The sequence below is a fragment of the Haplochromis burtoni genome, unplaced genomic scaffold, assembly GCF_018398535.1.
Source record: "Haplochromis burtoni strain Fernald_Lab_line unplaced genomic scaffold, NCSU_Asbu1 Contig_903, whole genome shotgun sequence".
In the NCBI taxonomy this organism is placed as follows: domain Eukaryota; kingdom Metazoa; phylum Chordata; class Actinopteri; order Cichliformes; family Cichlidae; genus Haplochromis; species Haplochromis burtoni.
The window spans coordinates 34,226-58,442 of record NW_024583264.1 but is presented as its reverse complement, the minus strand read 5'-3'; the positions used below and the strand labels follow the sequence as shown (position 1 = coordinate 58,442).

Genomic DNA, 24,217 nt, shown 5'->3' with positions numbered 1-24,217 from the left:
CTGCAGGGATCAGCCCATTAAAAACACAGTGACCGTCCAAATCTCAGCATATAAAGTGCAGTTAGTGATAATGTCACGCTCACTCTGCCTGCTGCCAGCTGTGGGCAAACACATTTAGATTCATGCTGTGAGATGAGTTCTGAAGGCCTGAGAATCAGATTGATTAGCTCATTTAAAATGAGCCGAATCGACTCCTGAGAGGAAACGGGGCCTGCGATCCTGCCGCGCGATCCTGCCGCGCTCTGCGCTTTAATCACACCTTCAGACTGTGAGGTAAAACCTACTGCAGTGCTTCACTTTCTGCCTGTCGGTGTCACAGATTTGCTTCTATTTGTGTCATCTAAAACCTGCCAACACCTCGTTGCACAGACTCAGTCTCATCTCTGTACCAGCATCAGTGCTGGAGGTCTCTATAACCTGCAAATAATCAGCACCGCCCTTCCTGTGTCTGTTTCTTCACAGGACAACTGTGAGCACTAACTGTCCTTTATAATAGTAATTCAAACTAAAAGCAAAGTGCCATTGTTATAAACTCCAGTCAGAAATATTAGTGACAGCTCTGGAGTCACACCAGTTTAATTCACGGACTCACAGGGAGTAAAAGCAGCCTTCACAAATCAATATGTATTAAATACTTTGGACTTTTAGATCAATAAAATTCTGAGGTGTGTTTTCAACAGCGGCTTTAGCAGGCGAGAACATTTATCACACAGTAAGCACAAAAGTTGAAGCATTGGAATATTTGTAAGGTGGTTCTTGAGACCACTCTTTGTGTTCTGAGCTAAATTGGGGGCTCATCCGAGATTTGTGCATCCTATAACCTTTGCTTGTTCAATGCTGCTGCTTTTAGGTGAAGTGTCGATGTATTTTGGTTTGATGACTTATTAGCTGCAGCGGGAGTTTAAATATAAAAGGTTTTCATTGGCTAATCAGTTTATTAAAGTATAATTACGGATGAGGGTGGAAGTCCTCAATCTAAGCAAGTGTAGTAAATTTGAAGAGGGGCAGAGGGAGCAGGCCTCTCAGGTACAGCCTGATGCGGCGCTAGAGACTCAGCTTCCTTTGCACACCTGCCCTTCACCGATTAATTGATCAGCTCCCACTCCAAGTCGCTGATCAGCCTGTAATTGAGCTTCCGGTAGTTTTTGGGGTGAATCTGTCGCTGCCGCCACACCTCCTCATACAGGCTGCGTATGACCGTAGGCAGCAGTGGGAAGCCAGCGGTGCGAGCCAGTGTGTTGCAGTACTCCCACTGATCCTGGTCCAAGATCAGCAGGTGGCGATGCTGGACTCCCCGCTCCAGCTTCTCCTGCAGCTCCCGCTGGACCTCCTCCTCCATCTGAACTCGAGAGGGTAACGTGACCGAGCCCTCCAACACGGCCAGGGCGAACTGGACCTGCAGCGATAGAAGACAAACGAACCTAACAACCGAAGCTACCTAACAAACGGCATTCAAACCAGAGTAAGTCCACTCTGCTTCTTAGAAAGTCGACACTGGGACTGCTGCAGTGGAGAACAGTGGGTATGATGGTACACTGCCGCTCACCTGGCAGTTGAAGTTGGGGAAGGGGCAGATGATCTTGCAGATGCCGATGAAAAAGAGCGAGGGGAAAGCGGGTGGCACCAGAAAGCGGTACAGAGGTGACATCATCTGGTCCTGGATGTCCAGACGGAGCAGATTTCTGGGACGGCCCTCCGCCAGCTCAGCAGATTACGGAAACCTGAAAGCTTATACCGTGAGAACATCAGGCACGGAAAATCACTGCCGCACGATCACATGAGCAGTCGTGTCAGAGTGACAATCACGTGGAAATATATCGCACCATACAGGAGCTCTGTTGCTATAATGACCCAGTGGCTGCGAGAAATTTCGGCCAACCTTGATTGCTCCACTTTTTCACATTGCCAATTTAGTAACATCGTCCAAACATCAGCATTTTACCGTCCCTCGGCTAATCTCAGGCAGCTGTGCTAACGACACCGAAATACACAGTAAGTACGAGTGACCCACACAAGGAGATGGCCGTCAGACTCTGAAAATCTTTATACATAGATACTCCAACAGGTTTTTTAAAATAATAGTCGCTGTCCAAAGCTGGGTCCTGTTATTGGCTATTCCCTGAACTTTCACTTTCCCTTTGTGTCACTCGAACCGTACGCAGTCAGTGACATTAACTGTTTTGGCCCCTCCATGAAGAACAGCCTGAAGACAAATAGAGCCCCCCAGTGTGTAGCATCTAATAGCACAGTGGACACGAGAACCTAACAATCGACATGATTCGCATCTGTGTACAACATAAGCAGCTGTGGGAAATCTGAGAGGGGTATGGTCTAACAGGAGTGGAGGTCCTTAGGTTTGATGCTGGCATAACAGAGTCAGTTTTGATATCATGAAGAACAGCTGGCATGAAGCACTTACACCAAGAGTGCAATTATCTTCGTTTTAATCCTAGTCACAGAACAATGGGTGGCAAAGCGAACCGGGGAGGCACTTTTGTTAATGGTATCGTTCATTGAGAATATTTTGAGTCAATTATGCCATACGCAAGAACAAATAAAAGGACATCAGGACTAATCAGCAAAGGAGGTAATTAGAATAACGCTACTAAAAGATTCCCAACTTGAACATCCCACGGAGCACTGTTCAAGCCATCATTCAGAAATGGAAGGAGTATGGCACAACTGTAAACCTACCAAGACAAGGCCGTCCACCTAAACTCACAGGCCGAACAAGGAGAGCGCTGATCAGAAATGCAGCCAAGAGGCCCATGGTGACTCTGGACGAGCTGCAGAGATCTACAGCTCAGGTGGGGGAATCTGTCCATAGGACAACTATTAGTGGTGCACTGCACAAAGTTGGCCTTTATGGAAGAGTGGCAAGAAGAAAGCCATTGTTAACAGAAAACCAGAAGAAGTCCCGTTTGCAGTTTGCCACAAGCCATGTGGGGACACAGCAAACATGTGGAAGAAGCTGCTCTGGTCAGATGAGACCAAAATGCAAAACGCTATGTGTGGAAAACTAACACTGCACATCACTCTGAACACACATCCCCACTGTCAGATATGGTGGTGGCAGCATCATGCTCTGGGGGGGCTTCTCTTCAGCAGGGACAGGGAAGCTGGTCAGAGTTGATGGGAAGATGGATGGAGCCAAATACAGGACAAGTCTTGGAAGAAAACCTCTTGGAGTCTGCAAAAGACTTGAGACTGGGGCGGAGCTTCACCTTCCAGCAGGACAACGACCCTAAACATAAAGCCAGGGCAACAATGGGATGGTTTAAAACAAAACATATCCATGTGTTAGAACGGCCCAGTCAAAGTCCAGATCTAAATCCAATCCAGAATCTGTGGCAAGATCTGAAAACTGCTGTTCACAAACGCTGTCCATCTAATCTGACTGAGCTGGGGGGCCGAATACTTTCGCAAGCCACTGTATCAGGTGGACTCCTGCAGTGGAGGATTAATACAGTTGAGGTCAGTCACCTGGAAGCGAATTCTGCCGTCGTCCTCGACGGCCTCTACTGAGCTGGACTGTTGAATCCCATCAGGCAGAGGGAAGGTGATCCGAGGGCGGCGGTGACTCAGAGTCACCTGTGAGATGAAGAAAGAAAAACACGCCGTGAGTCTAAAGCTCCGTCACACGCTTTCTGCACTCGCTGCTCGTCCCAGGCTGCAGTTATTCAGCGTAACCTGCTGTTAACTTCTTTAAAGACACAATTATACGTCTTTGCTCTCGCTCCTCTTCCTCCTGCTCTCTAACCAGAGGCTTCCTGTGGCTTTGTCAAACAGTTAATACAAATGTAGGAACATGCACCCTGTCTATCACCTGGCACCTTCCTCCCATCAGAGGAGGAACCCACTGGTGCCCAGCTCGTCAGGCATTCTGGTAGGTCAACTAAAATATGCAAGAAATAAAGATAATAATAATAAAAATAATACATCTGCATGCAGATGTTAGTTGTTACCTGGGCACCCACATTGGCCAACTCGAGGGAAATATCCAGACCTGATGCTTTGGCTCCCAGAACGACCACCGACTGACCCGCAAACGGCTCCGCGAATCGATACGAGTGACTGTGGAGCACTTTCCCTGCACACAGAGAGGCACACTGGTTCTAGAATGGATCACTGGGAGGGATGCTCTGTGCAGCGGTGACAGCTGTTCCAGAGTAGGCGGGGTAAAAGTTGTCCCACAAGGCTGGCCGACATGATAGACGATGGGCAGGGCTGTGAATCCTCAAGACTGTGTTTATTGAACGCAGTATGGAGAAGAACAACGAGAATTAAGAGACCTGGTGACCAGTGATGGACGTTAGACCAGCTGTAAAACTGGAGGCAGTTTGTTCGCACTAACCACAACAACTACCATCTTCATCTGATGCGGCCCCCCTGGCGCCAGCTGGATGCTCAAGGCAAAAGCTGACGGGAATAACACAACTCTCCGTTAGATAACAAAACGGCTGTTGTGACTCCTCATTCACGGTCACCGGCGCCGACCGAAGATTGCTGACTTTTGCCTAACCGGGTGAAGGGACACTTTCTCTCCGCTGAACATGGAACACACACGCATGTACACTGATGCAGACCTACACTCACCTCCACCCCCTCCAAACGCCTTCGAAGCTTATGTCTTTATGTTGTGAGATGTGCTGATTCGTGTGTTGAGGTGTTTTTTTCTGTTCTCAAACTGATCTCCCTGTTGGAGCTCAGTCTGGGAGGAGTTCTTTTCTTCTCCTCGTCTTTCCTCATGTTGTGCATTTTCCATGGTTTCGGTTCGGGTGGCTGCTCGACCGGCCAGAGCTACCTAGCCTGACCGGTCTCCCCAATGTGATGTTTGTGCATTGTATGTACGGTCGGCAGGGTGTCTGTCTTAATTGCCCCTTGGGGATAAATAAAGTCTCTCTGACTGACTTGGCTGAGCTGCCTGTTGAGCTTTCATTCAAACTTCTTTGGTGTCCAGAAGCCTCTGAAACCTCTGATTTTACCAACTGACTGAAACACGAAGGTTTCCCGGAGGTGTCTGAACACACCCCGAGGTACGCTTTGTGGGGATTCAGCACAAAATGAGAACAATGCTGGTGTGTCTAACCAGCCGCACGAACATTCCTGAAGCTCACACCGATGCGGCTCAGTTTGAAGTGTCACGATCTGCTGTGAACTCGCAAAACTGTCCACACCTTCAGTGTGCAGCAGACAGAAAGGAGAGGACTGAGCTCTGAGCGCAGTCCTTCTGCTGATCCAATCTAGCACCAGCGAACCTCGATTTACTAAACTGACACAGATTAATGCTAATCACGACTGAGTGTTTACAGATGTTACTGAGGCTTAAACACAAGAATAAACCTGATGAAGTCATCAGCAGTTCACTGCATTCATTCAGTGTCCTCAGAAAAACAAATTTCTATCATGTCAGGAACTTTTCATTAAAATACTTGCTTGTTGTAAAAGCTTTGTTTTTTTTATGAAGGCATAAATGTTTGTTTTACCTTTAAAGTTCTCGATGCCTGGTATGAGTGGGATGTGAGGGTCTGAGTAGTGCCTTTAAAACAGACGAGAATAAGAGTCAAAATAATAAGAGCCGCTGAAGCAGGTGAACTCAGAGCTTTGGCACCCTCAAGTGGCAGCAGGGGGCAGAGGCTTTTATTCTGAAGTAAAGCCTACAGAGTCATTTCAAAGTAAAATGCTCACCTTCAAATTAAGAGCTTTAATACACACTTTGTAACTTTCTGCTTTTGGATAAAATCTTTTTCTTTCTCCAAAACACAAAATCTTAGACTTCACAAGATTCACACTTTTATTTGTAAATGTCAACATTTAAAGACTTTTAAAAAAAGACATCGTATTAAAGTTCCACTCTGGAATAATTGGTGAATGCAAATATGTTGAATCGCAGCCACACGCTGACCAGGTGTTACGGATCATTAGCCAATGAGATGCTGTAGTTTAACCTTTGATTTAATAAAACTTTAAACTACGTCTGAGACCATCAACTCATGGGCGAAGTGTTGGTCACAGAACCAGATTCATAAGTTTCTGCACTATTACTTTTATTTGCCATCGCCCCCTGCTGGTCATTAGACAGAACGCAGTGTGTGATCTCACCCCGAGCAGACGAAGACAGAGTCAAACGTCTCAGTTTTCTGATGACCTGAAGAATCAGATGATGTCACTTCCCACGCCGTCCTCTCCTCCACCTCGCCCTCTGTCGTTACATTGACGGGCTTCACGCTTTCCACGACAGTGTTGAACTGACAAAAAGAGTCACAGTGAGGAGTGAAAGTGGCGCCGCGGGAGGTTTACTTTTGTATTGTTTCATATTTGAGACAAATCACATCTCTTAGAAAATTCAAGGCGAGCAGATTTTTATTGACGGAGCTGAAATCGTCTCCAAGTCTCTGATGATCCTGGGGTCCACACCTGTGGCAGGTACTCAGGTGTTGGCTTTATACTAGAGAGCAGTTTAGTCATATTAGAAACTCCATCAGTGACGAAGCATCAGGCTGTTCCTGGATGCAGCGATGTTTCCTTATGTTTAACACCCTGCTGCAGCCAATCAGATCACTGTCACGGCTTCATAAACCAGAACTAAAAAAACTCAGGACAACAAACCACAATCACACTTTCTGAAAAATAACCAGCCACGTAACATTAACCAGGTCAGGACTACTATTGGATGGATGGACTTTGTGTTTAGTGCTGTGACGTAGTGTTTGTGTAACTGCTGGATCTTTATTTGTGTTTTATGGTTTATTTAATACAGCGTGTGCCTGCAGAGGGAAGATAAATGAGATGATGAATAAAGAAAAAGGAAATGAAAACTTTGTTTTGAGTTTGAGTTCGGTGTGTCACACCAGGCTTTATGAACAGCTTTCATTAAGCCTGAGGAAGCAACACCGCTGGTACATTTTCATGTACAAAGCATGCTGGGTAATCGCCTTGATTATCTTTATTGCCTATGAACAGCTGTTAGGATTGTCGCTCGTGTTTCTGGTACCAGGAGTTAGAACAGAAAGTTCAAACGAACGAAAGCTGCTTTTATCCAGCTGGGAAACTTGAAACCTCAGATCTTCTACTGCAGAGTGCATCTGTGATCCTGATCAGGTCTCTGTTGAACCAGATTTTACTCTCTTGGTTAAATACAAGAAGCAGTCGAGCTGGTTGGAGCCTCGCTTCAGACTGTGGCTCGGAGTTAACATCTCCATGGTCACGGCTGTGGTCTTTCCCACAAACTCCACACTCTTACTTTTTACAGATGCAGACATTTTTCAATTTTCAATCCAATCAATGTTATTTAAAACAACAGCTGCCTCCAGGCGCTTTATACTGTAAAGACTCTACAATAAAACAAAGAAAGGAATAAAACATTACTGAGTCGATATTTTCCTTTCTGCACTCGAAGGGCATTAAATACAAAATGCTGCCATCGATAAAGATTTGAACTGAATCGTAAAGTCTACACGTATCACAAAGCAGCCACCTGCACCCTTCACTACATGACATCACAGACTGTGTTATGAGAGCCAGCAGGTTAAATCTGACTCAGAAGAATCCCGGGCGACTCACCCGGATGTGAGGCCGGATGCCGTGGCTCTGGCAGTACCTCTCCAGGTACCTCTGGACCTCCTGATGGGGCAGGAAGCTGCTAAGCTGGGGTTCAAAGGGGAAGTCCGGGAACATCATCACCTCCTTGGGCAGGTTGGTCCTGTCGGAATATCAGAAAACATTAACTGCGAGCACAGAAAGGAAACTTCACTGCAGCTCAGCCTTTCTCTCATGTTCATGTCAATGTAGGAGACTGCAGAGAGAACGAGCCCACGGGAAAGGACCAGAAACAACTGTGACTTTAGGCTTTAGTCGAGTCAGGACTGAAGCGTTAAGGATGACTTTACAACATAAATTATGCAAAGCTGCTCTCGTGAAACGTGGAGCCGGCCCTCGCAGCGAGCCCATCGATGGTGTGCAGACAGGTGAGCCTACCTGAGGTCTCTGTACATGCTGCTGTGCACCGGCAGCCCGTTATCAAGCTTTCCAACACGTTCGTCGTAACACCAGGTGCCGCCTACGTTTTCAGAGAGCTCGAACACCACCGGAGGAGCGAAGCGGCCTGAACGGGACAGGATGTGCCTGGCCGCGCAGAGTCCGGCTGCTCCGGCACCGACCACCGCCACCCGCTGCAACATCAGGTCTGTGCTGGTGGCTCCACCTGAACTGAGCACGGAGACACAAACGCTCGAGATGAGGTCTGGTTATCACAGTGAGTAAACAGCTAATAATGAGCGTGCATGCTGTATGAATACAGTACGTGCTGATCTGCTCCACCTCATTTCCTGTTGTAAATCTATGTTCCAGTGCTACGTGCTCACATCAAACACAGCACACAGACGGATAACTAGGTGATAACTGATTAATGTGAAATATTTCCGAGCAGCAAAATGATCATTTTGCTGGTTTTGGCTTTGCTCTGCAGAAGAAGCTCCGCCCACCTGCTGATTAAATGTTCTGTTTATGAGGGGCAGCCAATCAGAAGAAAACTGGCATAAAGAGGCAGGAGTTGAAACTAGCGGAACTGAAGCTCTGATTATTTTGAACCCTGTTAGAGTCAAAGAATAAAAGGTATGTGAGTCTAAAGGTCACAGGTGACGCTGTGACTCTAATTTACAGTTTAACCCAGCCTGGACTTGGACCTGCAGGCTGCCACTTTACAGTCCGAGCCATTAGCTCCGCTCCTCCACACTTCACAGATGAGCAAATATGAACAACTCCCTTATCAGAATGCTAACAAGCTAACTCAGCCACAGTTTCATAAATCACGTTTATTCAACCCCATATTGCAAACTGCGCATGCCCACACCAGGCGACCACAAACTTTTTAAGTCTACCTGTCAGTGCAGATCGCTCCGTTGCTACATTAAAGTCGGCACTTTTAAACAAAACACCCCGATTAATCAGTGATGATGAAGAAACAAGGAGTTACCGTCGTCCCGCTCAACCGTTTCCCGTCCCGGTGTCCGCGGAAATCAGCGAAAACATCGCTTAAACGTTAGCTAACTGAACCGCTGGGCGTCCATCCAGGTACCGAGGCACGACTCACGTCTCAACACCGCTCGGTTACCGCACAACGGCCCTGGTGTTACGGAGAAAACGGTCCCGTGTCTTCCGCTAACGTAATCAAAAGACTTCCGGAGTCCTTCAGAATAAAAGCAGATAAGGACGTTTAGCGCCAGAAAACGGCAAAAACAATATTTTATTTTATTCTATTTTCAATACATTTTAGCTTCATTTAGTTTCCTGGGTGGATTTACTTTACTCAGATGTATTATTATGATTTTGTATCCTCTGTTACATTTTATTGCTGGTATTATTTTATTTATCTATCGAACTATTTGTGTATTTATTTTAGCTGAACAGTCCTCCGATCAACGCTTCCTGTTTTTAAATAAACGGACTTTATTATTTTGAAAAAATAGTTCGATGATAGTTTAGGTTTTAGTGTATTAACCATCCTATTACGGCTGCTTGTCGTGTCAGTATTTAACAAAAATGACTTAAACTACATGTCCGGGTTTCTTTTGAAGTTAATTTTATAATAAAATGTTTGTTAGCTGTATCAGTCAGCTGACCTCTGAGAATGGTGTTTGCACTCCTCACTGCACGTTCAGTCCTCGGTCCTTCATCCGTTTTGGTTCCCGCTGCTTTAGATGTCCTGTCATAAACACGCGCTTACACTCTTACAGGTGAGAGCAGCAGGTAACAACGCACCGTCAGTCAATAAACAGAGGGTCCAGGAGGGCTCTCTGTCTGTGTTTGTGCTCAAGGCTCTGCAGCCAGGGATGCTTTGTCTTGTTGCTCTGCTCTTTTCCACCGGATCTGTTTTCGGGATCTAAATCTAACGGGATCTAAAAATAGAAAAGAAATATTGAGTTTCCTCTTTAAATGCACATCATGAGCCACCCTCACTGAATCACTGTTTAATGCTCTGCTGTAGAAGTGACGATGGAGGGAAACTTTGCTCTGACAGAAAAGAGAAAAGCTCTTTGTGATGAAGTGAGATCTTGTTCATGTGACCTGCATCAGAGCACCTCCTCTAAGAGTCTCCTCCCACCTTTCCCTCACGTCAGGATATTTCAGGTGAAGGAAAAGTGGTTAGGAAAAGGAGGTAGGTCATTGTTGTTATTGAGCCGACTAACTCAGAGAAAGCCTGCATAACTTTATTGGTTTAATCAACACGCAAACAGAAACAAACTCTTCACATTTCAAACATTTTATTAGAACAAAGGATGAAAACAGGCCGAGCCACTCCCCTCTCCCGGAACACTTTAGTCACACTCGGGTGATCGCCGCAGATAAAAGCACGCCCCCATCAGGCAGGAGCTCGCTCTGCAGCTGCGCAGCAGGACTTTAAATGAAAACCTCTGCTGCCGTTTTGTTTTCAGTCTGTTCCTGCTGAGACCATAGGACTGACAAGTTCCAGGAAATAGTCACATCCATAAATCCAGGAGAAATTTTAGCTTGAAAGCTTGATGCTTCCCATCAGCTGATCAGCTCCCACCTCAGTTCCTCCCCCACGGTCTTTAATGTTCACGTGAATGGAGAAATAACCTCGGTATCCCAGCAGCACTCCAACTCCGTCGTCATTTTGCGGCAGCATTGCCGTGCGGCGGGGCCGTCTGTGGCTGCGCCTGCGTTTGCTCAGCGAGCGCCTGCTGCAGCCGCATGCGTTTTCGTGAGTAGTGCTGCCAGTGCAGCAGCTGCTGCTCGTCGATGAACTTGGCGCACTGAGCGTTCACCAGCTCCTTCCTGAAGTGCTCGTACTGCAGCAGCTCCAGCATGTGCAGGCAGTGGGGGTACCTGCAGGGGGCGGAGTCACAGAGCAGAGGTCAGCTGACAGAAGGGTTTACAAACATCACAACTTTATCCTCAAAGAGAAAATCATCTAAACTGAGGATCAAACACGTCGCCGTACTTGAGGAACTTGGCATACTCAGGCTCCTTCCAGTACAGCAGGTACTTCAGGTAGTTGATGAAGGGTCTGTCCCTCAGGATGCCTCTCTGAGCCAGAACTGGAAACAAACACACAAAACCTACGTTAAACTCTGGCAAATGTGAAGCTGCGAGTTTCTGATCACAGAGTCACTCACAGTTCAGGTAGTTGGGATTCGCCAAACATTGGACGAACTCGAGCTCCAACTGGAAACGGTTCCTGGCCTGCTCGTCTGCACCGGGAAGCACACGAGTTAATCAGCAACACGACATTCAAACCCACAGCACAGATTATCCTGAGATCATCAGGAGCACATGCTTTTAACTTCTATTATTTAATTACAGTAAATCTAAACATCAATAATGTCTCGAAGGATTCAATCCACACTACACACACGCCAACGTAACACACCCACGAGAACGCATGTTTTTATACCAGACTCCATTAGAAAAAAAGAAATTTAGAGGCACATTGTTTTAATTCAACCTGAAAACTTTAAACAGGCAGCTCGGAAATTAAATTTAATATAAGGATGAATTATTGAGAGCCGAATTAAAGAGCGAGTCTCGGAGTACTGTCTTCAGCGTCCATGCCAGGTCATCGTCAAACACACTCACGTTAGCTGATAAATCAGGTTTGTTGTCAATCAGAATAATTTCTTGGGACGTTGTGATCAGGACAGAAAAGGCCGACACTCTGCAGCCTGACTTAAAGCTAATCATGAGTGTACCAACGTCTTTAACAACACATTCAATTACATTTAAAAACAACCAGAACCTTTACTCCCTTTAACTCCCTTAAATAAAACTCGTAATCCCAGCGCCGCCAGACTCCATTCAATTTAACGCCGCTTTGTCTGTTTGCGGAATGCTTCGTAGTCAAAGTAGAAAAACAAGACGGAGCACATGTAAATACCATCAGCTGCTCACAGACACGCTTTTAAAGCCAACAAAGTAAAACTTACGGATTTATTTATGGCGTTTTGTCTTACAGGAAATATTAGCCTAGCAGATTAGCATTGACCAAACAATCTGCTACAAACCTGTTTCCATGGCTACAGCCTGAAGGCAGCAGTATGTAGATGAAGGACTTAAATGTCAGATAAACTGTATAAAAACTTAAGAAGCACAAATAAGAACAGAAAGCCGGGTTTTTCCCTTTTCAGGTTTAATCGCCGCGACAGCCGCCATCAAACGTGTGCAGACTAAAACGTAAAACGTTAAACTTCCGCCTTCGCGACATCCACGTCGCTTTACGCTGCCTGCTGTTCGTTGTTTGGCCTCAAGAGGGAGGCAACAGCAGGCAAAAGATAAGCGCCTTCAGGCTCCCACAGATATGGAACGCCAGGACTGACATAATGAATTAATAAATACACCATTAAATAATTAATTAAATGTGGCAATAATTAATTAAATAAATATTTACAACTCATTTAATTAAATAATTATTGGCACATTTAATAATTATTGACATATTTAATTAATCCATCCATCCATCCATTCGCTTCCGCTTATCCTTTTCAGGGTCGCGGGGGGCGCTGGAGCCTATCCCAGCTGTCATAGGGCGAGAGGCGGGGTACACCCTGGACAGGTCGCCAGTCTGTCGCAGGGCCAACACACAGGGACAGTTTTTGTGTCTGTAGGGCTGTTTGATGACGGTTTGGACTCTGGGAGATGAGGACACACCCACATCTGTTCCATACTGCAGCCATTGATGGTGTTACAGCTCTGAGGCAGCTTTGGGGCATCAGACGCACACACTGGAAAACCAGCACCTGGACTTCATGCAGGAGAGACGGCCTCAGTGATTTAGGTTCATAAGCGAGTTCAAACACTTCTGGCCTCTTATCACTTAGATTTCTTAATCTTAACAGTGAATGCATTTAAAGCAGGAACTGCACACCTAGCTGTCAGAAGTTTGGCAGCATGAGTACTGTAAAGTTTTGTAGGGTCCTTGTTAAAAATTCCACAAGCACCACGTTTGTCATATAAAGTTCCATTTTTTACAGTACATTGTTGAAATTATAAACTATATATTCTAGTTATCCACTTGTCAGTAATCTTTGAGCAAATGGATGTCAGTGATAAATCAGTGGTGATTCACCTGCAAGTGTTTTTAACAAACTTTGTTTTTTGTAGAATTCATCGGCAGCTGTGGAGAGATGCATTTGAATATCTTCTGGTTCCACTTTTCCTAACCTGGAAGCTGAGGATGGCTGATTGCTGACAAGGACACACCTCAGTGCTTATCATGGGTGTTACATCCTCTGTGCAGGAATTCCAAAGAAAACGAGAGCAACGAGCACTCGTTAAGAGCTCCCAGAAATCTGTCCCTTTCTGGCAGCTGTGGAAACGTCCAATAAGAAAGTTTGCATTCTTAGAACAATGCTGGTCATGTGTGATGTGTCATCATATGAGGATATTACATTTTGACCTAATTCTGCTCAATTAAGTGTTTTGATCGTTGATCCAGTACGGCAGCTTTGTGTTGTGCTGCAAGTTAAAACCCATTGTCCTCATGAGCACAGCATCTAACAACTCTCCTTTAAAAAAGTCGATTGACTTTAACTGGACACAATGGTTTCCAGTGGGAGATACATTCATCACTCATCCCTGACACCGGAGAAGTCACCTGGATGAGTGAAAAAACAATTTTCCATGGAAAATCCAGAGGAACCGAACTTTGTTGTTTCTTTGGGCTCAATTTCAGCTCTAGCAGCATCTCTCAGAAGAAAACGGTTTTCCCAATAATCAGATGAAAAGATTGTTGAACCAGGTGGTATTCTCTGGAGTTGAAATGCAGTTTATTAAATTGGAATTCAAAAATGAATTTACAAATGCAGATTTTATTCTACAATTCATTAATTAAGCACAGAACTTTTTATTTCGATGCGCGTGGCTCTTGTGGTCCTCCATACAGCCTGGCATCAGTTAAACTTCAGCTGATATCACTTCAATATAAAACAGACGTTTTGGACATCAAGTCCAAGCTTCTGTTTGTTTCTGTTCTAACTTTAGTTCATTTTGGAAGATTTTTGTTTAAAAAAAACAGCAGCATTTACAAAAGCTGCATTTAAAGATCAATTTTTATTAATGTGAAATAAAACTGTTAACAAGATGGTACAAAACTCTGAAACATCATGTATGTACAGAACACTCATCAGCTCGCATAAAAATGGTGTTATTATGTTTAAATATGAACCTTAAAAATGCGAAACATATTTAGTAATTATGCTCAAATAATTCCAGTTCACAGGGAAAATAGTTTCTTCACTGGGAATTTTCCCAGTCAGTGCAGTTCTGCTGCAGCTGTGCTAGAGTCAGTCCTCCAACAGTGAAATAATCACAAAGAAAATAAAAGACCAGCAATCTGGAAGAAAGTTTTAATACAGCATCATCTGCAGAAGAATCAGTCTCATTAACATAAACTGCAGACCTGAACAGAGCCCGGTGGCACGCCTGCTAACAAGCAGTTTCACACATTTATGATGAGCAAATAAATATCAGGACTTGAAACAAAAAGAACAATTTTAAATGACATGGTTCTTACAGACAACACTTTAAGTGTTTTATAATCATCCTGTTTTCACCTTCTGTTAAACTTCCTCCATGTTTCCGTGGTTTCCTCGCATTCCTCACAGCTTCTTCTGTTTCACTGCCTTTAAACAAAATAATATTACACCACTGACAGTCAGTTTTCTGCAGATATTTCAAATTAAAAGCCGGTGATTTTTTTTTTTTGAAATTCAGGTTTCTTTCAGCTGTTAAATTTTCATCAATATGGTAAAATGGTAAAAATGGCCTGTATTTATATAGCGCTTTACTAGTCCCCAAGGCCCCCAAAGCGCTTTACACATCCAGTCATTCACACACTGGTGATGGCAGCTACATTGTAGCCACAGCCGCCCTGGGGCGCACTGACAGATCACTGAAGAGTTCTTTTTTTAAATTAAAGGGTCAACAGGAATGTGAATGTTTGTAGTTAGAGTCCACAGTCCAGCTCAGAAAACATTTTGAGAATCTATTTAAAACTCGGGGACTTATTGTCACTGTTGTCTGGCCCTAAGATTGCTTTAAAGACACTAAGAACAAATACTGTGACCTCAGTTTGTGTGTATTTCTCTTACACCATCTGTACAAACATATAAAGGTAGATCTAGTTTTTCAATCCACCAAAGGTAACGTCGACTACATTGCTTGTTTGTGGAAGTCCATTAATTGCCATTATTACTACTGTAGACAGTTTACTAGAACATGTACACCCGGGCTGCCCAATCCCAGTCCTCGAGAGCTACTATCCTGCAGCTTTTAGATGCATCCCTACTCCAACACAGCTGAATCAAATGGTTTGATCTCTTCAGCATGCCATCGTGTTTGGCAAAGGCCTGATAACAAGCCATTCATTTGATTCAGCTGTGTTGGAGTAGGGATGCATCTAAAAGCTGCAGGATAGTAGCTGTAGTAGCTCTCGAGGACTGGGATTGGGCAGCCCGGGTGTACACGCACAATGACACAAACAACAAAATCGAGATGATGTTTCTTGTGGGTGTAACACGAATATAAAAAACAAACTCCTGGCTGGGAAATGCCAGATGCTGGAGCTGAAAGATCAAACCTGAAAAGCTTTTTATGTGCATAAATAAAGATGTGGGAGGATGTTGCTCCTATACGGGTGCAGTGACGTTGGCCCACGAGGGGAAAGTGTCCAGAGAAAACATGACCCGACCCCAGCTGTTGATGGCCAGACTAATGCAGCCGATGCCGATGATATTCATCACCACCCCTGTTTTTGCCTGTAGGGGGCACAGTGGGGGGTGGGGGTGGGGGGGGTTGGCTATGATGACATAATGAATCAGAATGATTATTTCTTTCCAACTGGAAGAAATGAAGAACTCACCATGTCGGACACTTTGAGGAAACCGGAGGAAAACACAATGGCATTGGGTGGAGTGGCCACTGGCAGCATGAAGGCGAAGGAGGCGCTGAGGGTGCAGGGGATCATCACGTACAGAGGGTTCAAGCTGATGGACTGGGACTGGGTTGGGAAAACAACAGAGTCATCAACTTTACCCATAAACTGGCTTCAATGGCTTTTTTCCTGTTACATTTCAACACTTCCTGTTTAGATGTATCATAATAAAAGTCTGTCAGTGGTTCAAAGGGTGAAGCTCCTTCTGTTCTCTGTCACCTTATGATATGAAACATCTGTAGGAACGTCTGCAAATAACAAATACAGTCTGTGCTGGCTGTGTTTTTGGTACCATGGAAGCCAGGATGGGCAGGAAGAGAGTTGCTGTTGCAACGTTGCTTGCACATTCAGTGAAGGTGGCAACGAGCAGGCAGAGGATGATGGCGATGGCCCATGGAGGGATTGAGTGGAGCGGCGTCATCTGATCACCGAGCCAACGCGACAAACCCGACTCCTGAAAAACCAACAAGAAAAAGCCGGACTTCAGTCTGAGTCTGAAAGCAAAGGTTTCTCTGTGGTCTTTACTTTGAATGAAAACTCCATCTGGTGTCTTCACTTTTCCAAAATATATATAAGATTTACTTAATCTCATCAAACCATCTGCACTGTGCCCATACAGAGCAGAAGCGTCATTTTCATTTACTCACAAAGTCTTAGTTGTGTTGTTCTCTTGGCTATTCAAAATGTACTTTTAGTTTATTCCTTCTAAAAATATAAAAACTAAGGCTGCATAAAAGAATGTAACAGAAGGCCGGAATCTGTAAATGTCTTTGAAGTGTCAGCAACTATAAATCAAGGCTGATGTAGTAAAAAAGCCTTGTGGTGCACTTGGTGGAGCGATTTGTCTTATTGGTCCTTGTTTACTCTTCAAAGGTTTTACCTCACTGCCTTTGGCCAAAGCAAAGCCGCCTCCCAGCAGCAGGACAATATTCCAGGGCATCTTCTTCTGAGTCACCTGCCAGGTGAGCAGAGAAGGGGCGGGGCCTCGAGAGACCTGAGACTCTGATTGGATCAAACAAACAATTTAAATCACGAACATAAATTGCCTTTGTGTCCCATCCACATGTTGTGTGTTTGTGGTACCTGTGTCGGAGCGCCTCCAGAAGCAGAGGTATCGCGGCGGCTCGGAGGGAAGAACAAACAACAAAACAGCAACAAACAAGGCAACGGTTGCATCTGTGACGAACCTGCAGACACAGAGAGCTCAATGCAGGATCTACTTTCATCCACTCAGCATCAAACAACAAACTAGATACTGTCACTTCCAAAGACCACAGGTGGTTCGGGAAGATTAAAGCCTTAAAGAGTTATGTTGAGTCGAACATCTGGGACTCTAATGGCTGTGCTGTAATCTGGCAAGATCACCATGGTAGCTTTTGCAAAATGGTTATGCTTATTCACTGAGTCATTACGCGATGTCACGGTCAAAGTGCAAATAAGATTCTCTGTAACAGGAATAACAAAACTCGGAGCCTCCGGGGAACCTGCTGCTTCCTGCGACTGAAGCAACAGGTTCTAGCACCTTCTAAACGCTACAGTCGGTCACGGGGCTTTGAAAGAGGAACACTGTTCAGCTTCTGTTTAAAATCTGCCGAGGAGAAGATGTGACAGCATAGCAGGTGAATGCCTGATCCCAGGGTTGTATTCATGAAACATCCCAGCTGTGTGTTCAGGGTCCAGGTCATTTAATGACTTATAAACAATAACCAGTACTTTGAACTCAGGTCTGGGTCAGACACAGGAGCCAAATCACCTGACCGGGTGTTGAAGGGGGAGGGGTCTAGTTTTGGTTACCTTGGACCTTTGGTTTGTGCAAACAGAGGATTTTGAAATGTTTCCTGATTACACAGGTTTACAGTCGACGTGCAGTCGCCCTCAGCTGATGTCACAGCCTGACAATAACATGAGCAGCAACTATTTTCAGTAACTATAACTATAATAAATATCTACAGTGAACTACATCATCAATGGCTGTGCAGCAACAAAGGAATTTTCCTTCAGTGAAAACAAGACATTCAGATCTCAGAGTCTGCCTGCAGCTGACTGCTTCCACACAGATGTTACCAGGCACAGGGCACGGCCTGCTTCCTGTCTCCAAATCAGTATTTCAAATAACTGAAACCCCTAAAAGGTCAAAAAGTACAAAGCTCACAGGAGGTGGATGTAGAAACATAAACCCAGTGGTTGCATGGTCCCTGAGTGCGTGCAAATACCAAACCTCCGGCTGTGGTGAAACTCCTTCTCACGAACTCAGCGGTCGATATTAGACGGGAGGTGAACAGAGTCAATGACAGCTGAAGGGCTTTGACTTAAGAAGGAAGAGGGAGTTAAAAAGTCCTCATGTCTAAGAAATAATGACAATAATAAAAATAATTATGAGCTTTTCCTGCAGCCTTCATCGGTGGACACAGACCTGCTGACTCGCAGGTTTTTTTGGGAGCATATTGATATTTTTCATCTTTGCTGAAAAGTTGAAGGTTAATGCTCCTTCGCTTCATCAGCAACCTGCAAACTGATGCTCAGTAACATCCAGAACTGCGACCGCTCGGAGAAAAATCGGAAAAAGTCTGAAAAAGCTTTCCAACAAAACCCTAAAGCTTCAGTCCACAGAGGGCAAACATCTGCCATCCAGCTGTTTCTTCATTTTAACGTGTTTTATGATGAAAGCTCTGAACACGAGCTCACAGTTTCTGGAAGCTTCTTCAAGACTTTGTCTCCACATTCATGCTCCAAAGAGAAAAACGCTCTGATGGGACTAAACTGTGAATTCAGTGACGAGAAAAAAAACCAAAGCTGTTGTATTTCTCAGTTAAACTGGTTATTGATGTTTTTGAATATTCTAAATGTTTCTGTTTACGTGTTAAATCTCACATTTTTCTTCTTTTTCTCAGAAACTGAGTATTTTTTTATTTCCCGTCTCGGCCTTAACAACAACACGACAGAAACAAACAGGTCGATGCGTGACGTCTGCGCTACTCTCGCTGGTCATGTGACCCCACCGGGAGTTTATGAATGAACAGGAAAGTCATGTCATGTGTTGCCAATTTCCCACACGGTTAAATACGCATGTGTGTTTAGCTGTGGTGGTGCTGGTCGGGGTTTAAAGTCAACTTTAACGTCTCAGAGTTACAAAACATACATTTACAGATTAAAAATCTTCCTGTATGAGTCAGACAGACAGACTCTGCGTCTTTATTTATGAGCTTGTGCTATACTCACATACAGTCAGACATATATGAAGCAAATAAACGTGACAACCCTCAGGCTGCTGCTTGTTTCTGTGATTTTGTTCTGGACGTTTGCTCAAACGCAGAAACTCTGCAAAGTGCAACAACACGAACACTGTGCAGGCGTCAGAGAGTCGCAGCTGCAGGCAAAGAACCGACTACACGGAAAAGCTTCTAACTATTAATATAATCTAATGGATTAAATACGTGGTTAACCTAATTTGGAAACCAGTGAGTCCAGTATCACCAGCTGATACACTAAAATTTATTTCACAAAAACTAATCATGCAAATGCTGCTGAAAGGGTTGAATAATAAAAGCTGAGATAATAACATTTAATTGAAAGAAAAATCAGACTAACTAGGCCCGATGTGCGGTGTGGAGGTGAGCTCAGTTCATGCCTCCTGCATTTGTGTAACACGGGTCAAAGCTGCAGCTGTGACACTAAAGTCCAGCATTTGTACCCAGGACACGTCCAGTGTTTGTTCCTCGCCCCTGAGTCCTGTTTATTCTGGGAGTTTGCCCCGAGGCAGGCCCTTTCTTTCCATCTCACATTACTGCAGGAACAGAGACGAACACGTGAAAGTTGGACCTCAGAGTTTCTGCTCACAAAAACTCAAAACACCCCTTTAAAGGATCATTCCAGTGCTTCACAAAAGATCTACTTTCAGTTTGAAAATGAGACTTAAATTCAAATTCTTATATTTTTCATTTAACACAATAAACAAATGAATAAACTACAAGCTTAGAAAGTTGTTACGATAACGTGGAGAGGCAGATTCATCTAAAAACATGAACCAGAACAAGAAAAGTGCATTAAAAAAAAAACACATCTTGGAAATAAAACAGGACGTAATTCAAAAAGGAAGTAATCTGGTCTTTTTTAACGACACTATCTGACCAATAGAGCGGCTCCTGTGTGAAACTCAGATGTTATTCTGTTGGGTGATGTTCGTCGCCTGGTTACAGCTTCCTGCTGCTAAAGTAACACTGGCAGAAAGCTAGCAGCAGACCCTCCGACCCTGAGCGCTGTTAAAGCCGAGAGCTCGCCGACCCGGCCGAGCGGGTAACACTGGATGAGCAGGTGTCAGTGACCTGCCGGTCACAGCTCGTTGGCCGAGGAGGCTGGGCCCTCAGAGTCTCAGTTAGTCTGCTTTATTAAAAGGCTGAGATGGCGGTGGAGATCTAGGCGGAGCCACGCACGAGGACGTGACTGATTTGGGTTTGGTCTGCGCCGCTCTCTGAACCGCCCAAAACACTAAAACAGCTTCAGCAGCGCGCACTCATGAAGGTTTCGCTGGTACTCACTCAGCTTTGGAGTTGAACATGTGCGTCGCCCAGCCGTCCATGAAGCGCGGGTCTCGTGTGAACCACAACGCCACCATGAGGATGAAAAGTGCCAGAACGCTGAACTCTCCGTAGCTCATGGGTCCCAGACGGGAATGCTCGTCCCTGATGACCTGGTATGCTGCCCGCTCCTTCTGCGACTTGACCGCACCGCAACCCCACGTCTTCCTCAGGCTGTGGTGCACAAAAGCAAAAAAACCCAATCATGTTTGTAACTGTAAAGTTGAGTTGTGGGAGCTGTGGGAGCTGTGGGAGATGTCACAGTAATGTTGGGGTTGTGTTTTGGTGAATGACTTACTTGCAGCCCACGTAGAGGAACTGCAGCCAGAACCAGGCCAGGGTCAGCGTCAGCACCATGGTGGGGAAAGCAAAGGCAAACCAGGAGGCAAAGTTGATCACGTCACCGTTCTGAGGGAAGAGCCTGCGAGGAAGAAACAGGAAGTTGAGAGTCAGGCCTCACAGGACACGTGGTCACATGATGTGGGTGCCGTTGCTGTGAGTTCGTACTGGCTCATCTGTCCGATGAGGACCAGGTTTGGCCCGGTTCCTGTCAGGGTAGCGATGCCTCCGATGCTGGCGGCGTAGCAGACCGACAGTAGGAGGCCTTTACTCATCCTCCTCGTCTCCTCCTCCACGTCACTCAGCTCCTCCAGCTCCATCTGACAGCAGTTGCTCTCCACGGTCACGACCGCTGAAAACAGTTAACAGTGTTAACCAATGAACCTATTACCCACAACAGCTACTGAGCGAACACTCACATTTATCTGAATGTATTCTCCACGTTAGCTTTGACTCTTTATTTCTGATTTGGATGAAAATATGATGATGAAATCATCCAATCAATCGATTGATTGGATGATTAGATTGATTGATTAAATCTTTATTTTGAACATGTTGAAAAAGTACAACAACATAGAAACAAAGCAAATCAAAAGGAAAACAAGCAACCACAACTACAAATAACTTTCATGTTCAAAAAGGAGCAGGAAGAAGCATAAGCTCATATAATCCCATACATATATAGATATATACATATATACATACACATTTATATACACATTTTCAATAACCCCAGTAACACCTCAAAGGATACACAACCTACAGATATATATACCCATACCAACATACCCGTGCACCCGCACACACATGAAAGTATTGGACAAGAACAGCCGATCAGATCTCCACCTCCTCCCTGTACACTGTAAAAACCACATCCTTAAACCGCTGTTTAAACTGCGCCATGCTCGGACATTGCTTCATATCTTTACTTAGTCTGTTCCACAGCTTCACTCCACACACAGAGATGCAAAAACTTTTTAATGTTGTACGGATACGAGGATGTTTTAAATTTAATTCCCCCCTCAAATTGTATCCCCGTTCCCTTTTAGAAAACATTTTTAGAATATTGTCAGGAAGCAGGTTATTTACTGCTTTATACATAATGTGTGCAGTGAGAAAATGAACCAGATCTGTGCATTTTAGAATTTTTGATTTTAAGAATAGTGGATTTGTGTGATCTCTGTAACCAGTTTTAAGGATTATCCTTAAGGCCCTTTTTTGTAATATAAAGACTGATGATAGCGAACATTTGTAAGTATTGCCCCAAACCTCTGCACAGTAATTCAAATACGGTGCAATCAGGGAACAATAGAGAATGTGGAGTGTTTGTGGTCCAGAATGTGTTTTACTTTACTCAAGATTGAGACACTTCTTGAAATGTTGTTATGTATATGATTTATATGAGACTTCCAGTTTAATTTATCATCTATAATCACACCAAGAAACTTATGTTCAAGTACTCTTTCAGTTCCACACCATCTACATGAATCTGCACTTGTGCATTTCTAAGGGAATTCCCAAATAAGATAATTTTAGTTTTACTTAGATTTAGCGATAGTTTGTTCCTGTTAAACCATTTTTTAATTTTGCACATTTCTGAAGTAATTGTATCCAGCAGCTCCTTTAGATTCCCCCCAGAACAAAAAATATTTGTGTCATCTGCAAATAATACTAATTTTAATATATCAGATGCCTTACAAATATCATTTATATAAATAATAAATAATTTTGGACCCAGTACAGAGCCTTGTGGAACACCACAAGCAATGTCCAAGCATGATGAGGAATGGACACCCAGCTTCACAAATTGTTTCCTGTCACTTAAATAATTTTTCACCCATTGCAGTACAACCCCCCTGATCCCATACCGTTCCAGTTTATTGATTAATATGTCATGATTGATTGTGTCGAATGCTTTCTTGAGATCCAGAAATACTCCAGCTGCATACTGTTTCTGATCTATAGCATTCGTAATCTCGTCAATTGATTCGATTAATGCCAGAGATGTTGATCTTTTTGATCTGAATCTATATCGACTGTCAGAGAGTAATTTATATTTATCTAAGAATTTGTCTAATCGTTTATTAAACAGGTTTTCTAGGATTTTGGAGAATTGTGGAAGTAAAGAAACAGGCCTGTAATTTGTGAAGTGGCGTCTATCCCCGGTTTTATACAGCGGCACAACTTTAGCATTTTGTTTGGAACATTCTGAAGTTGCAAATATTTAGAGGCCCTACGATTCCTTCGATGACCTTCTTTTCTTTAACAGTGACAGAACAAGCATTCCTCCCTCAGGCTACTTCAGCCATTTGGACAGTTGGTCCAAAGGTTGTGACTCACTTAACTCAGAAACAAAAACGTTTGATTACAGCTTTTTCTTCAAGGTGATTTCTGTATCTGCTCATCTGTCTGTTTCCCATAGATGTCAGGTTTCCTTGCCTCTGTGGACTTACCGGGACTGCTGCTGCTGTCTGATGGAGGTTTGTCTTGTGGTGCTGGTTTGACAATCTCCTTTGTATCCATCTGACCCAGTGACACCACTTTATGCTCAGGCAACATGTTGTCTTGTAGGTTGCTGGTTTTCTCCGAGTTGCCTTGAGTTTGGGTTGATAGATTCAGACCTGAAAACAAACCTATAAGTTAATACCTCAGGGTCAGACTACAGAGGAATATTTGAGCTGTCTCATGCAGTGTTACTGACAGTGTTGGTCAAGTTACTTGAAAAAAGTAATCTGATTACAGTAACGCGTTACTGCCCATCTCTGGTTACTGACGACATGTTTAGGGTTTTCACATCAATACCAAAGTGACTTTTCTTCCTTTTTCCTTTCTTTTATGCTTTCATTCAAGCAAACTTTATCAGACTCAGCCTGACTGTTTCCCTGAACGAGGACCTATTCTGTACTTTGTATTCAGGGTCTTGACCAGAGTTTCCTCGTGATTCACGGTTATTATTCTGACCACTCATGGACCCCCTCAATTTATGGTAAGTCTGAAATAAGCGTCTCTTGAAGGCCACCCTCTCTAACAGCTCACTTTTTGGAAGCCTGCTGAGGGGCAGCACCTGTACTACCTCAATGTTCTGTTAAATGAGAGAAAATAAGGAAAGGCAGAATAAGGCCACTTTAAAACCTGTCTCACAAAACTGCTAGCATGTAGTCTGTGATAGACCAACCTGACAGGTGCTCCACTGTCTTTGTAATGCAGTACGTTTAGTACTTTATCAGTACCTTAGAGGAATGCTTTTTCTGGCATCGCTTCCATGTGGTTAGAAAGTAGCTATATGCCAGAAGCCTACATCGTACCTATCTCCATCATGTTTGGGTTAACAGCTTGAAGGATGCTGATGGTTTTC

General features: G+C 44.2%; 3 protein-coding genes across 3 annotated transcripts in view; all 3 read right to left on the bottom strand.

Annotated features, from left to right (window-relative positions):
* Window positions 1-6: 6 nt before the first annotated feature.
* On the bottom strand, window positions 7-8,208 carry LOC102304671 (flavin-containing monooxygenase FMO GS-OX-like 2). Its single transcript, XM_042216038.1, has 9 exons — window positions 7,978-8,208; window positions 7,564-7,702; window positions 6,103-6,248; window positions 5,487-5,539; window positions 3,966-4,090; window positions 3,446-3,591; window positions 1,547-1,682; window positions 1,060-1,396; window positions 7-992 (listed from the first exon to the last, which is right to left on the bottom strand). Exons 1-8 carry the CDS (start codon window positions 8,178-8,180, stop codon window positions 1,085-1,087), a joined length of 1,260 nt encoding a protein of 419 aa, XP_042071972.1. The 5' UTR covers window positions 8,181-8,208; the 3' UTR covers window positions 7-992; window positions 1,060-1,084.
* Window positions 8,209-10,245: 2,037 nt separating this feature from the next.
* Window positions 10,246-12,262, bottom strand: med31 (mediator complex subunit 31). Its single transcript, XM_042216040.1, has 4 exons — window positions 12,024-12,262; window positions 11,139-11,213; window positions 10,964-11,060; window positions 10,246-10,848 (listed from the first exon to the last, which is right to left on the bottom strand). The coding sequence occupies exons 1-4, from the start codon at window positions 12,031-12,033 to the stop codon at window positions 10,632-10,634; spliced, it is 399 nt and encodes a 132-aa protein (XP_042071974.1). The 5' UTR covers window positions 12,034-12,262; the 3' UTR covers window positions 10,246-10,631.
* A 3,187-nt stretch (window positions 12,263-15,449) lies between these two features.
* LOC102301630 (solute carrier family 13 member 5) overlaps window positions 15,450-24,217 on the bottom strand; it is a 16,644-nt gene continuing 7,876 nt past the window's right edge. Inside the window, exons 5-13 of the mRNA XM_014330595.2 lie at window positions 23,316-23,483; window positions 21,031-21,214; window positions 20,822-20,944; window positions 20,485-20,697; window positions 17,033-17,136; window positions 16,830-16,951; window positions 16,242-16,403; window positions 15,878-16,015; window positions 15,450-15,773 (exon numbers count right to left, since the gene is read on the bottom strand). Of these exons, the coding sequence (XP_014186081.1) occupies window positions 15,645-15,773; window positions 15,878-16,015; window positions 16,242-16,403; window positions 16,830-16,951; window positions 17,033-17,136; window positions 20,485-20,697; window positions 20,822-20,944; window positions 21,031-21,214; window positions 23,316-23,483 (1,343 nt within the window). The 3' untranslated portion in view covers window positions 15,450-15,644. The remainder of the gene's footprint in view (window positions 15,774-15,877; window positions 16,016-16,241; window positions 16,404-16,829; window positions 16,952-17,032; window positions 17,137-20,484; window positions 20,698-20,821; window positions 20,945-21,030; window positions 21,215-23,315; window positions 23,484-24,217) is intronic.

What these genes read in the sequence shown, in the direction of transcription:
- LOC102304671 (XM_042216038.1), bottom strand. Translation starts at nt 8,180, where the DNA reads ATGTTGCAGCGGGTGGCGGTGGTCGGTGCCGGAGCAGCCGGACTCTGC. An exon ending in GCATCCGGCCTCACATCCGG is followed by an intron (nt 6,249 to 7,563) that starts GTGAGTCGCCCG and finishes TCTTTTTGTCAG; the next exon opens with TTCAACACTGTCGTGGAAAG. An exon ending in TGGCCAATGTGGGTGCCCAG is followed by an intron (nt 3,592 to 3,965) that starts GTAACAACTAAC and finishes TTCATCTCACAG; the next exon opens with GTGACTCTGAGTCACCGCCG.
- med31 (XM_042216040.1), bottom strand. An exon ending in GAATCCCAACTACCTGAACT is followed by an intron (nt 11,061 to 11,138) that starts GTGAGTGACTCT and finishes GTTTGTTTCCAG; the next exon opens with TTCTGGCTCAGAGAGGCATC. An exon ending in GAGTATGCCAAGTTCCTCAA is followed by an intron (nt 10,849 to 10,963) that starts GTACGGCGACGT and finishes CGCCCCCTGCAG; the next exon opens with GTACCCCCACTGCCTGCACA.